Source organism: Plasmodium vivax, chromosome 6 (assembly GCF_000002415.2).
Source record: "Plasmodium vivax chromosome 6, whole genome shotgun sequence".
NCBI lineage: Eukaryota > Apicomplexa > Aconoidasida > Haemosporida > Plasmodiidae > Plasmodium > Plasmodium vivax.
Window position 1 is genome coordinate 857,601 of NC_009911.1, and position 11,210 is coordinate 868,810.

General features: G+C 51.0%; 4 protein-coding genes across 4 annotated transcripts, besides 4 other annotated features; 2 read left to right on the top strand and 2 right to left on the bottom strand.

Annotated features, from left to right (window-relative positions):
- Positions 1 to 2,028: 2,028 nt before the first annotated feature.
- PVX_111390 (cell division cycle protein 20 homolog, putative) lies at positions 2,029 to 3,918 on the top strand (the record flags this gene model as incomplete). Its single annotated transcript, XM_001608453.1, has 2 exons — positions 2,029 to 2,430; positions 2,779 to 3,918. 2 exons carry the CDS (start codon positions 2,029 to 2,031, stop codon positions 3,916 to 3,918), a joined length of 1,542 nt encoding a protein of 513 aa, XP_001608503.1.
- Positions 3,919 to 3,996: 78 nt separating this feature from the next.
- PVX_111395 (hypothetical protein, conserved) lies at positions 3,997 to 6,714 on the bottom strand (the record flags this gene model as incomplete). The annotated part of the gene is made up of 1 exon (XM_001608454.1): positions 3,997 to 6,714. The coding sequence occupies one exon, from the start codon at positions 6,712 to 6,714 to the stop codon at positions 3,997 to 3,999; it is 2,718 nt and encodes a 905-aa protein (XP_001608504.1).
- Positions 5,055 to 5,076: a microsatellite.
- Positions 5,831 to 5,882: a microsatellite.
- Positions 6,688 to 6,710: a microsatellite.
- Positions 6,715 to 7,393: 679 nt separating the features above from the next.
- Positions 7,394 to 9,130, top strand: PVX_111400 (hypothetical protein, conserved; the record flags this gene model as incomplete). The annotated part of the gene is made up of 1 exon (XM_001608455.1): positions 7,394 to 9,130. The coding sequence occupies one exon, from the start codon at positions 7,394 to 7,396 to the stop codon at positions 9,128 to 9,130; it is 1,737 nt and encodes a 578-aa protein (XP_001608505.1).
- Positions 9,131 to 9,199: 69 nt separating this feature from the next.
- Positions 9,200 to 10,652, bottom strand: PVX_111405 (hypothetical protein, conserved). The gene is made up of 5 exons (XM_001608456.1): positions 10,317 to 10,652; positions 10,042 to 10,144; positions 9,815 to 9,895; positions 9,649 to 9,709; positions 9,200 to 9,484 (listed from the first exon to the last, which is right to left on the bottom strand). The coding sequence occupies exons 2-5, from the start codon at positions 10,108 to 10,110 to the stop codon at positions 9,339 to 9,341; spliced, it is 357 nt and encodes a 118-aa protein (XP_001608506.1). The 5' UTR covers positions 10,111 to 10,144; positions 10,317 to 10,652; the 3' UTR covers positions 9,200 to 9,338.
- Positions 10,653 to 11,011: 359 nt separating this feature from the next.
- Positions 11,012 to 11,031: a microsatellite.
- The last annotated feature ends 179 nt before the right edge of the window (positions 11,032 to 11,210 follow it).

Below are 11,210 nucleotides of genomic sequence, written 5' to 3' on the forward strand. Positions count from 1 at the left end.
TTTTTTCCTTTTTTTTTTTTTTTTTTGCTTTAACATTTTAACTCCGCAGGGCCGCCGTGTTGGGCACAAGCACTTCACCGCGGGCACGTCCGCTAATTCGTTCATCCGTCCATTTGTCCGTTCGACCGATAATCCAACTGCTCACCCGCTCTACATGTGATTGTGCGCTATTTGGCGCCGCCCCTCCGCCGACATTCCCAACACGTCTCACGCGCGTTGCGCAAATATGATGCGTTGCGGATTATCCGTTTTGCCCCTCCATCAGAGGTGATTTAATTTTTTTTCTGTTTCTTCTCCACCGCTGATCGAAGAAGAGGGAGCAAACCAGCCGTGCCATTTTTAAGTGGAAGCAAAAAGGGGGTTCCTCTCATTTCGAACTGTTCACCGTTCTCCTCCCCCCATGCGCGTTTTCGCAAAGGTGTTCCTACCTATTTGTGCTTCCCTTTCTATGTGTAAAACCACTGCGCAGACAGATCAGATGTGCATGCAGTGTGCGGGTCATTCGTTAATTTAATTAGGCTAACCGTGCGCGTGTGTATGTGGGCACTCACTGGAGGATCTGCCCCTTCGCCACACCCCTCAGTTCGTCTCGCGTACAGCCAAAGGGTGAAAAAGCTGATGTGCATGCACGGGTGGGAAAAAAAAAAAAAAAAAAAGAGGGAGAGATAGCCATTTTTTTGATAATTTTTGGTAATTTTTTGGGAATGTTCTGACTTGTTCAGGAGGAATAGACACTTTTTTTTTTTTTTTTTTTTTTTTCAAATAGTTATCTGCGAACTGTTCATACAAAGTGAAGAATTATTTTTCGCACAATTTTGACGTTATCCCACTTGCTCGTCCTGTTTCCCCTTTTTTTTCTCCCCTTTTGTTTCCCCTTTTTTGTGTTTTTCCCCTTTTGAGAACAATCCTGACAATTTGCGAACAACCCAGCAGAGGGGCCCTCCACAGCGGAAGCGAAGCCATAATTTCCTGGACCAGCTTTTTCATCCAGCACACCCCTTCGATTACGCTCAAGAGAAACCCTCTTCCAATCGCCTCCCGACAAATTTCCCTTCCACCCATAAGCACAATGTACTACAAGCAATATTACACGTACGACGTGGTATACCCCGCGTACCACTCAGGATACGTACTGTATGAAGTGCCAAGAGAGAAGAACGTCTTTTGCAGTTTGACGGAGGCACTATGCAGTTGCTTCATATTCACAGCAACGGCTGTCACGTCCGTTTTTATCGTGTCGGCTGACGCGATGCTGAGGTGTTGTGAAGGCAGAGACTGAGCACGGGGTGCCAAGCGGAAGGGGGCAACTTTGGGCCACTGCAGCGGACGGCAACTGTGCGGTCAAATGGGAAGACAGGTTGGCAGCGCTGCAGAAGTGGTGACGAATCTGTCGGATGAAGATTTAGTAAAACGCGGATTTTATAATATTTAAAAAAAAAAAAAAAAACTCTTTAACTTTTTTGAATAGCCTGTATTTCCATCCGTTTATTCGAAATGAGCCCCCGTGAGGAGGACACCATTTTTTTCTTTTTTTTTTCTGCACACAATTTAATAACTCAGGGTGGGATTCGCCCTTCGCGGTTAAAATGAAAAAAAAAAAAAAAAAAAAAAACATAGCATGGTATAGCATAGCATGGCATGCGAAACGTAGTTGGGATGGTGCCCCTGGAAGTGGGGCCCCCTTTTACGCCTGCTGGAGGACCGCTTTGGGGGGTCTCTCCCCGAGGGCGTTCCTCCGCAGTGTAGCGACCCTTAGAGACACGACGGAGGGGCGCACATTTGCCGGCATCCGGCGCGCAAGGGGAAATGCCGCCGCGGTTGATTTGCTTTTCTAAAGGGCGCAAAAAAAAAAAAAAAAAGAAGAAGAAGAAGAAGAAGAAGAAGAAGCAAACGTACGGTTAGCAGACCAAGCGCCACGTAACTGCTTTAATTTTTTTTTCTTTTTTGAATCCCCCTTTGTTTGGCAATTTTCCCCACCTCGGAAAGGGGCGAATCTGCCGGTGTGTGATGCAGGGAGGGACAGTCAAAATGGGGGACTCGTCGGACAGGGGCTCCGCTAGTGACTCCCAGTGGAGCGACTCCCTGACGGGGGACTCCCTCACCGGGGCGACCCTGGCTGCTGGCTACCCCTCCACGTGGAGATCGGCGCGCATCAAAAAGGGGGAAGCACGGGAGACTCCCCTGCCACCTCGCACAGCACCCCCATCGCGCACAGTACACCCATCGCGGCTTCTTCACAGCTTGGAAGGCAAATTTTCCACGTCTAGGAAGAATGCCGAAGGGAGGATCTTCAAATACGTGTGGATGGACGAAGATGAGTTGAAGGGAGAATCAACTGAGGAGGGGGAGGAAGAAGGAGAGTACAAATACGTTTACCAAACGAGGTTCAGCAGACACGGTTTGTTTGGATCAAACGTTGATGAGTATTCGGTAAGGAGGACTGTTCTGCCGGTGCGAGAAGGGAGGGGGGGGAATAAAAGGCGAATGGGGGATAACGCCAAAAATGGGATGAAGCAGAACGGGCGTAAAATCACACGTGAGGTGAATCCCCAGTGGGGGGGAGTTGCGGAAGAAGAGCGAAGCAGCATACTGCTGGAAAACGCCTGGAGGGGGTTCAAACTGGAGGAAGGGGCTCCCTTTGGTGGTACTCCATTTGGTGTCCCCTCATTTGATGGAGGACCATTTGGTAGCCGCTTATTTGGTGGCCGCTTATTTGGTGGCCGCTTATCTGGTGACCGCTTATCTGGCGGCGACCCCTTCCTGTGCTACCCCCTGCAGCTGTGCAGCGGGGATGTGAAGCAGCGGAGAAGCGGCGCCAAGGAGGCGTACAAAGTACTGAGCGCGCCCAACTTGGTGGACGACTTCTACCTCAACTTAGTGGACTGGTCCAGACAAAACGTAATCGCCGTGGGGCTGCGCGACAAGTTGTGCGTGTGGAATGAAGGTACCTCGAGAGGAGAAGAAGTATTCACATTAAAAAGGAAAAAAAAGAAAAAAAAAAGAAAAAAAAAAAAAAACCAAAATGACAAAAAAAAAAAAAAAAACATCACATCATTAAGGTGGAACCTGTTTGGCAACCACTTAGCTGTTGGATTATCAAACGGGGCCGTCCAAATTTGGGATCTCGAAAAAGAGGTGAAGATACGAAAGTATAGGAATCACAAGAGAAGAGTTGGAGCACTCGACTGGCACTACAACACGTTATCCACTGGAAGTAGGGACAATAAAATCGTCTCCTTAGACATCAGATGCAGGGAAAGCAGCTACGCTCAGTTGAGTAATCATTCTTCGGAAGTCTGTGGCCTTCTATGGAATTATAAAACGAAGCAACTGGCTTCCGGGTCGAATGACAACTCAGTGTGCATTTGGGAAGAGAGAAAATGGGCTCCTCTCTTTCAATTTACCAAACATACCGCTGCAGTGAAAGCCATGAGCTGGTCTCCTCATCAACACAACTTGCTTGCTACTGGGGGGGGCTCTGCTGATAAGCACATTTTCTTCTGGGACACCTCCACGGGGGAATGCCTTAATGAGCTGGCCACAAGTTCGCAGGTTTCTAACCTCTTCTGGTCCAAGCACAGTGAGGAGTTGGTGTCTACCCACAGCTACTCACTCGGCCAGGTTGTTCTGTGGAAGTACCCGCGGCTGCAAAAAGTGTCGACGCTCAGCGGGCACGCGCTGCGTGTGCTGTACGGCGCGCTCAGTCCGGACGGCGAATCCCTCGTCACGGGCTCGCCCGACGAGACGCTGCGCCTCTGGCGGGTCTTCCCCAGGGGGAGCGGTCTGGGGAGCGGTCTGGGGAGCGGCCTGCAAAACTGCCCGCGAAGCTGCCCGCAAAATTGTCTTGACAACCGCCGCTCACCAAATCACCCGCCGCACGAGCGCCCCTTCTCAAACTGCTATGAACAAGTCAGGTGAAACGCCTCTCCACGTCGGCAAGAAGGGAAAGAAAGGACGACGGTGATGGTGCTGCTACTTCCGCTCATGATGCTGCGCTCACTGCGACATCCAGGGGAGGCGCCGCCGGGGCGCCCCATCCTTGCGGCAGCGAAATCGCTCGTCCTGCCTTAGCCTGTACGGGTAGGTCCCCTCGACGCACTCCTTTCTACGCAGCTCCATGCACTCCTCCCTAAAGCCCTCCCTTTGCTGCTCCCCCCTCCACGAGTGGGCCCCCCCATCTGTGTCCTTGCTTAAGCGCCTATAGTGGGAACTCCTGGAGGCACGCGGGGGAAGGCGCTTCTCTGCCCCCCTCCCCTGGCTGCAACTTTGATGTGCGACGTACCACCCGGTCCTCACCTGGTCGCCCCTCTCGCAGAGCCTCCTCTTAATGCGGCCCAAGCTGTCACACCAATGGTACTTAGCATACACGTCATCGAAGTAGCTCTCGCATTCCTCATCCTGCTTCGTCTGCGTTGATGGGGTGGATGGTGAGTCCCCTTCCTCACCGACAGAGTAAAAATTTTCGCTGTCCAAGGAGTTGCATTCTTCCGAAGGGGGGTCCAAAGGATGGCGGGTGTTTGCTTCCGCAGAGTCACCCTCACAGGATGGCAGCCACCCCCTCTTCGGTGTCTTCCTCAAGTTACTTCCCCTTTTATTCGCTTCGCATACATTCGAGGGGGGGCACTCTGCTTTGTCTGTTTTTTTTTTTCCCATTTTTTGATCCACCACGTTGGGGGGAGAAGCGACGTAGGGATTGCCACCCTTCTCCCCCATCTCACTCCCTCGGTTTAGCTGTTCCATTCTGTCTACCATGTCGAGAGTCCTTTCCAGTTGCTTCATTTGTAACTCCATTTGGAAGAAGCCGTCCTCTTGCTTTTTGTTTCCCCTTATGAACTCATCATAATTTAGATCCTCACTGGGGGGTTCAATCCTCCGAGTGGCTTCCTTCGTGAATGCTCCTACCTCTTCTCTTAGATCTGGATAGGCTCCTCTCTCCTCTGGTTCCCTTTTTCTACTTTTGCTTTCATGATGGGGGTCCTCCTCAGTGGGGTTGCCCCTTTTGTATGACCCGTTCAGGCGTTCCTGCTCCGATTTTATGTTGCACGTTTGGTGGATTGTTTTTTCTGGGTGCTCTGTTGGCATCTTCCCTGGGGCGTTTTCGCCGGTGCTCACTTCGCGCCGCTCAGGTGTGCGCTCTCCCATGGGGAGGTGCCGCTGGTCCACTTGCGCGAGGCCAGGCGGGGGGGTCGCCCCGCCATCATGGGTTTCTGCCCTGCTGTCTGGGAGGTTTGCCCCGCTATCATGGATGTCCACCCTGCTGTCTTGTATGTCCACCCTCCTAACTGGGAGGCTTTCCCCCGTCCCCTCGCGTGGAGACGGCCCGGCGAGGCACTCCCTAACCACGTCGTCTCCCCTAACCAAGTCGTCTCCCCTAAGCTTGTAGTCGTTAAAATTGCAGGACATGTTGAAGTAGGAAGTGAAATGGATTCGCCCCGTTATGACATCGTTGTAGTTCTGCTCATCAGCGTTGCCCCAATCCGCCTGACCACGTGCAGGTGAAGGGTAGAGGGCCTGCTGGTCTATCTCATCCACATCCGAGTCGTACTCATCACTTGAGTCGTTCTCATCGGAGAGGTAGAACACGCACGGTTGGGGTGCCCGTTCCTCTTTCCCTTCTGCGTGGGGAGTTCTGACTGGGCAGGGGCTCTTCGCATACACGCTGTGGTTGGAAATTCCCTCGGTATGCCCTACCCTGGGTGTTGCTTCCCCCCAGTGGGTCTGCCGCAGATGCGGTATCTGCTGTATCTGCCGCGTCTCCCGCATCTCCCGCCGCGAACAAATGCTCCTCCTGTTCTTCTCTAAAATGCGCGGAATGACCCCCCCGAAGGAGATGACCACATTCTCCTTAAAATTTTTGGTGGAAAACAGGCACAGCAAATTCAAGTCGGAGCAGAACTTCACAATGAGTTTCAAATCCGTGAGGGGAAGCGCCAATGTGTGGTCCTCAAATTTTTTGTTTTTGAAGAAGTACTTGGTTTTGCTGGACGGGATGGATATGCTTTTATTATTATAAAAGAAATGCTCCCTTTTTATTTTTTCCTTGTTGAGACTGAAATCTGAAGTTTCGATGGCACTCAGGATGAGGGAGTCATCTGTGTTTTTCAGAAAAACGTTTCTTTCGTTGGCTAGGTCCTTCAAGTTTATTAGAAAGAGAGTGGGTTCTACTTGTATGATGGATTCATTCCTATACACGTGGCTCTTTAGCGGGTTGCAGAAGGGCCTCAGCTTGAGCACCGCGCTGCAGTGCGTCTTGCGCTTCTTAAACTTCACGGCCACCTCCAGGGTGTCGTTCCCCTTGTTGAATTTGAGAATCAGCTTGGACACCGCGCCGGTGGTGGCGCGGTCAGCGCGGTCATCGCGGTTAACGCGGTTAACGCTGTCATCACCGGGAGCTCCACCGCCAGCATCGCCACCGCTTCCACCTCTCCCACCGCCACTCCTCAGCAGGCGCGCTATTTGGTAGCTAAACAGGCAGTGGTATAGGTCCTTCGAGCTGAGGGAGCCGCTGGCGCTCTTCTCCTCGCAGCGCACACTGCCCAGGGAGAAGAGCTTCTTGTCCACGTGGATTACCAACTCGTTTGTCAAGCTGTTGGAGCCGATCAGCTCCAGCCGGCTGCGCGTGAGTCGGAGGTGCAGGTGCTCGCTCACCGACGTGAAGAGCTTCAGTATCCGTTCGAATACTTCGATGTAGGGCCTCTTGATTACCACTTCCATGGGGGGGCGGCGGTTTGAGGTGGTGAAAGGGGTGGAATGGGGTGGAAGCGTTCACCTGGTGAAACGGGTTGGAAGAGTTCACCTGGTGGGACGGGTTGGAAGTGCTCACCTGGCTGGACCTTTTGGAAGAGTTCACCCGGATGGACGTGCTCACCTGGTGAAACTGGCTGGACGATGCTGGCACCTGTTGGACCGACCCCCCGCTGCCCATCACAGTGGCCACCTGTTCCCCCCCGGGGTGAACCTCCACGCGGGAAAATTCCAAACCGCGGAAAAAACAGCTTCACGCTGGTGCAACGCTCTTCTCTTTTCCGCGTTCCGCGACATGCAACACACGCGGGTATGAACACCACACCTTTGCACAGTAGCGCGCGCCGCTTGCCAAAACGGGGAAACTGTTTCCTCACTCAAATTGAGGCAGTCAAAAGGAAGTGTTGGTTTTCCCCCTGAAGTGGATGCCCAGCCGAGTTGACTTATTTTCCCCCATTTGAAGCGCGCGGGATGAGCAGTTACAGTAAATAGCCATTTCGAAGTTGTGCACTCGCAGCGTGGCTATTTTTTTTTTTTTTTTTTTTTCCAAAGAAGTTATGAACAGGTCAGGCAAAATATCAAAAAAGGAGAAGAAAAAAAAAAAAAAAAAGCTAGCCAAGATGAAACACGTTGTGGGTAAAACGACAGTATGGTGAGACTTCCGCCAGGGTTGAAGCACAGTTGGCGCAGCAGTCTTGTGCATTGGAAGGGGGGGGCCCCATGGGGGAAGCGGCTCTACAGTAGCGGAAGCAGTGGAAGCAGCGGCAGCAGCAGTGGAAACGTCCTTGCCCGTGACCGCGCCCGTGTGGGACACCGCCAGGGCGAAGGCGCGGGGGAGCTGCACAAGTACGTGTGCGTCGTGCCGTACAAGAACGACAACGTGCTGTCGCTGGAGGAGGCGTACGAAGAGAAGTACCCCCACGTGGTCAGCGAAAACAGCATTGAGGTGGAATCCAATTTGAAATATATTTACAAGTTGCTCCTAACCAGTCGAACGGTGGAACAAATCCGATTGCTGCTACACAACAAGTACTGTGCATATGAAAATAATTTTATTAATGACGTGAGGAGCATCAACTGGTCTGCATACATCCCCTTCAGCAGCGTCTTCACGGAGCCACAAATAAATGTGAAGAGCATAAAGTCCCGGCTGTTCCACACCTGCATGATCAAAAATATCATTTTGAATGTTATTAAAAAGCAACAACAAGTGTATATAGAAAAAAATGGAGATGAAAATATTCTTTTGAAGAAGAAGAAAGTGACTCCCTCTTCTCTCCAGCCAATTAAAATACATGTCCTCTTCCGTTACAATGAATTAAAAATTAGTGTAAACATAAGTAATGACTTAAATGAACGTTTGTACTTTGCACACAAAAGTGACAGCTCATTGAAAAGCACAATCATAGCTTCTGCTTTGCTCAAAATGAACATTTTTAATTACACCAATGGGGGAAAGAACTTATATGTTGTGGACCCCTTCTGTAATGATGGCAGCATTCTTTTGGAAGCGTTTTCCATTTTAATGACTGCCCCTTGTGGCTCCCCCAGTGTTAATTACCCCATTTTGGCATTTCCTATGCACTCCCCTTCTGTCTTTTTCGAAGCTTTAAATGAAGTGAACATGACTCCGGGGAAGTTCACCGATGGGGTGTTCCTCCTGGGGGTTGACGACAGTAAGGACCACATAAGAAAGGCGAATGCAAATTTGAGGAGGCTCTTCCTGACCATACCACGGTGTGTTAATGATGAGGGGGATGTGCAGGTGGGGGAAAAGGTCCCTTCGTCTGGAGAAGGGGAGAACAACTTGGTTAGAAGTGGGAAGTGGGGAGAAGGGGAGAACAACTTGGTTAGAAGTGGGAAGCGGGGAGAAGGGGAGAACAACTTGGTTAGAAGTGGGAAGTGGGGAGAAGGGGAGAATAACTCGGTTCGAAGTGAAAAGGGGGGAGAAGGGGAGAACAACTCGGTTCGAAGTGAAAAGGGGGGAGATGCTACCTCCCATTTCAGCACACTTGGCACACAGGAACTGAACGCGTTGTTCCCCAACGATGGGAAAGTGCAAAAGAGAAGTGACTACCCCGCCATGGGGAGGAAGATAAAATTCGTGTGCATGGACTTCCTCAAACTACACAGTGTCAGCGAAAACGTTATCATCATTACGAGCATACTAAATGTAGAGGAAAAAAAAAAAAAAAAATTGGAGAAAATGCTCCTGCGCTCGCAGATTTTAAATGCCTTCGTGTTTGCCCCGGAGAGTTATAAAGAAAGGGCGAAGCTGAAGTTTAAGATCGTTTCTCGGTTTGTGTCCGATGGGCAGAACATCATTTTTGTGCAGCTCTTCGGGCAGGCTCGCCGCGGGGTGTACGACGAGATGTGGGAAGGGTGATAAGTGGCCGAAGCGCGGCAGGAGCGCGGCCGAAGCGTGGCAGAAGCGCGGCCGAAGCGCAGCCAAGTGGTTGCCCCGGTGTGCAGACGTTTAAGAGCGCGACGAAAGGGAAAAGAAAAGGGAAGTTAAAAGGAGGTACTGATTAGCATTATTATTACTGTTATTATTACTGTTATCTGGATTAGCTGGGGGAGAACCCCCGGACCGCCTAATGGATGACCCTCAAAATTTCGTAGACGATGTTTTTCAAATTTTCGTCGCAGAACGTCTGGCTGATGCAGTGGGCTTTGATGTCCAGCAGCTTTTTTTGGTAAAAATTGAACATGCCGGTGAGCTCCACTTTCCTCTGGTCCTCTGCGGTAGGGGGTGGGGGGCACACACAGGGGGGTTAGAGGTGGACTAGCGAGTCGTTCGCAACGCATCCCCATGTAAGGAGCTATCTTTTTTTTTTCTTTTTTTTTTTTTTTTTTTTTTTTTTTGGAGGATGCCGCTCAATTTTTTTTTCCCTTTTTACACACCAAGGAGTAACTTAAGATCCTGGTACTCACTTCGGAGGTTCGAAAGTTCTTTTCGCATTTCCTGTGGTGGGTTGCGATGGAGGGATGGTGAAGCGATTCTCCGCTGGTACCTCTCGGAGGCGGTGGGGGCATCCAAACGGGTGGGGCACCACGCGGAAGGGATTACCTCCGACTGCTTCAGGGCCTCGTTAAAATTCGTCTTGTATTCGTTTTTAAACTTTTGGCAGTACGCGTAGTAGTCGTTTAGCTGTTGGGGGGGCGAGCAGATGGCAGGAGAGCAGATGGGCAGGAAAGCAACTGCTCTTGTGCACTTGTGCACTTTTCCACTTTGCGTAGGCGCGCGGATCGGTTGGACGGGCGGCCCCCCAAAGGAGGTCACACCGCAGGGAGTACCTCCTTCTCTTTGCTCGCAGCCGCGTCTCTGATGTACTGCAGCGTGTGCGCCTCCTCGTCCCGGTACATTTGCTCCTGTCGTTTGAAGGTGGCCTCGGCGTTGCTGCAGTGGGGGAGCGGCATAGCGGTGGAGAAGTGGAAAAGTTGAGAAAAAAAAAAAAAAAAAAAAAAAAACACCTGAACAGGTCAGCACTTTTGCAGTGCACACGTTTGCATTGCACACGTAGCCTTTCTCCGCGCACGCGTGTTGTCCTTCCTTTCCATTTGTTCCTCACCCAACCTCTTTATTTCCTCCTTGGTTAGGCTTTCCTTTGGGGACCTTTTCTTCGCTTTCTTCTTCCTCGCCACGGTGCCCCTCTTCTTCTTCTCCATGAGGCCCAAAATCATTTCGTTGATGTCGCTCTCTTTAAGCGTTTGAGCGTTCATGGTTGAGCGGGGGAAATTCAGGAGGGACAATCAAAGAGGGGATTTCAAACGGTGTGCAAAAATAAAAACACACACAGAGTTGCCACTAACGAGAGGAGCAGACAGCCTTGTAGGGGGGTGCTAACTGGGGAAACAATTAAACTTATATTGACAGACAAGGGAGGAACAAGGAAATTACTTTGGCTGAAAGGCATCCCTTTGATTTTTTTTTTCTTTCCTTAAGAGGAAGCTTCATAGATGGCATTGAAAAGGTGGGGAGTGTTTAACCTCCATCCCCTAAGGGGTGTTTGAGAGGCCCACTGTACGTACACGTAACGGTTGGTCAATGAAGATTCGGGGCCGCCACGAGAAAAGTGGGCCCCGGTGTGCTTTTGCGAGTAACCATTTGAGGAAGCGTCATTTTCCGAGTGACCATTTGAGAAGGCATCCTTTCACGAGTGACCATTTGAGGAAGCGTCATTTTACAAGTAACCATTTTGCCATTTTTTTTACATCCCTCCAACCGCTCCTTCACAGGGGGGGGACAGCCACCCAGACAGCGAGCGCCCCAACGGAGTAGCAGCGGGGAGGCGGGCACTCCTCACAGGGAACGATGAGGTGAAATAATGAAGAGGAAACACCTTACTTGCCACAACTACACGGTGACGCTCAAAAAAAGAGGTGAGTGGATGGATAGTCACTCGGGGGGAGTGACCCAAATGATTTCATTTTCTTTGGGGTGTTCCCCACGGTATGCTCGCTTT

Coding starts and splice junctions, on each gene's coding strand:
- PVX_111405 (XM_001608456.1), bottom strand. CDS start 10,110: ATGTACCGGGACGAGGAGGCGCACACGCTGCAGTACATCAGAGACGCG. Junction 9,896..10,041: donor CTGCGAGCAAAGAGAAGGAG/GTACTCCCTGCG, acceptor CCCCCCCAACAG/CTAAACGACTACTACGCGTA. Junction 9,485..9,648: donor GGATCTTAAGTTACTCCTTG/GTGTGTAAAAAG, acceptor CCCCTACCGCAG/AGGACCAGAGGAAAGTGGAG.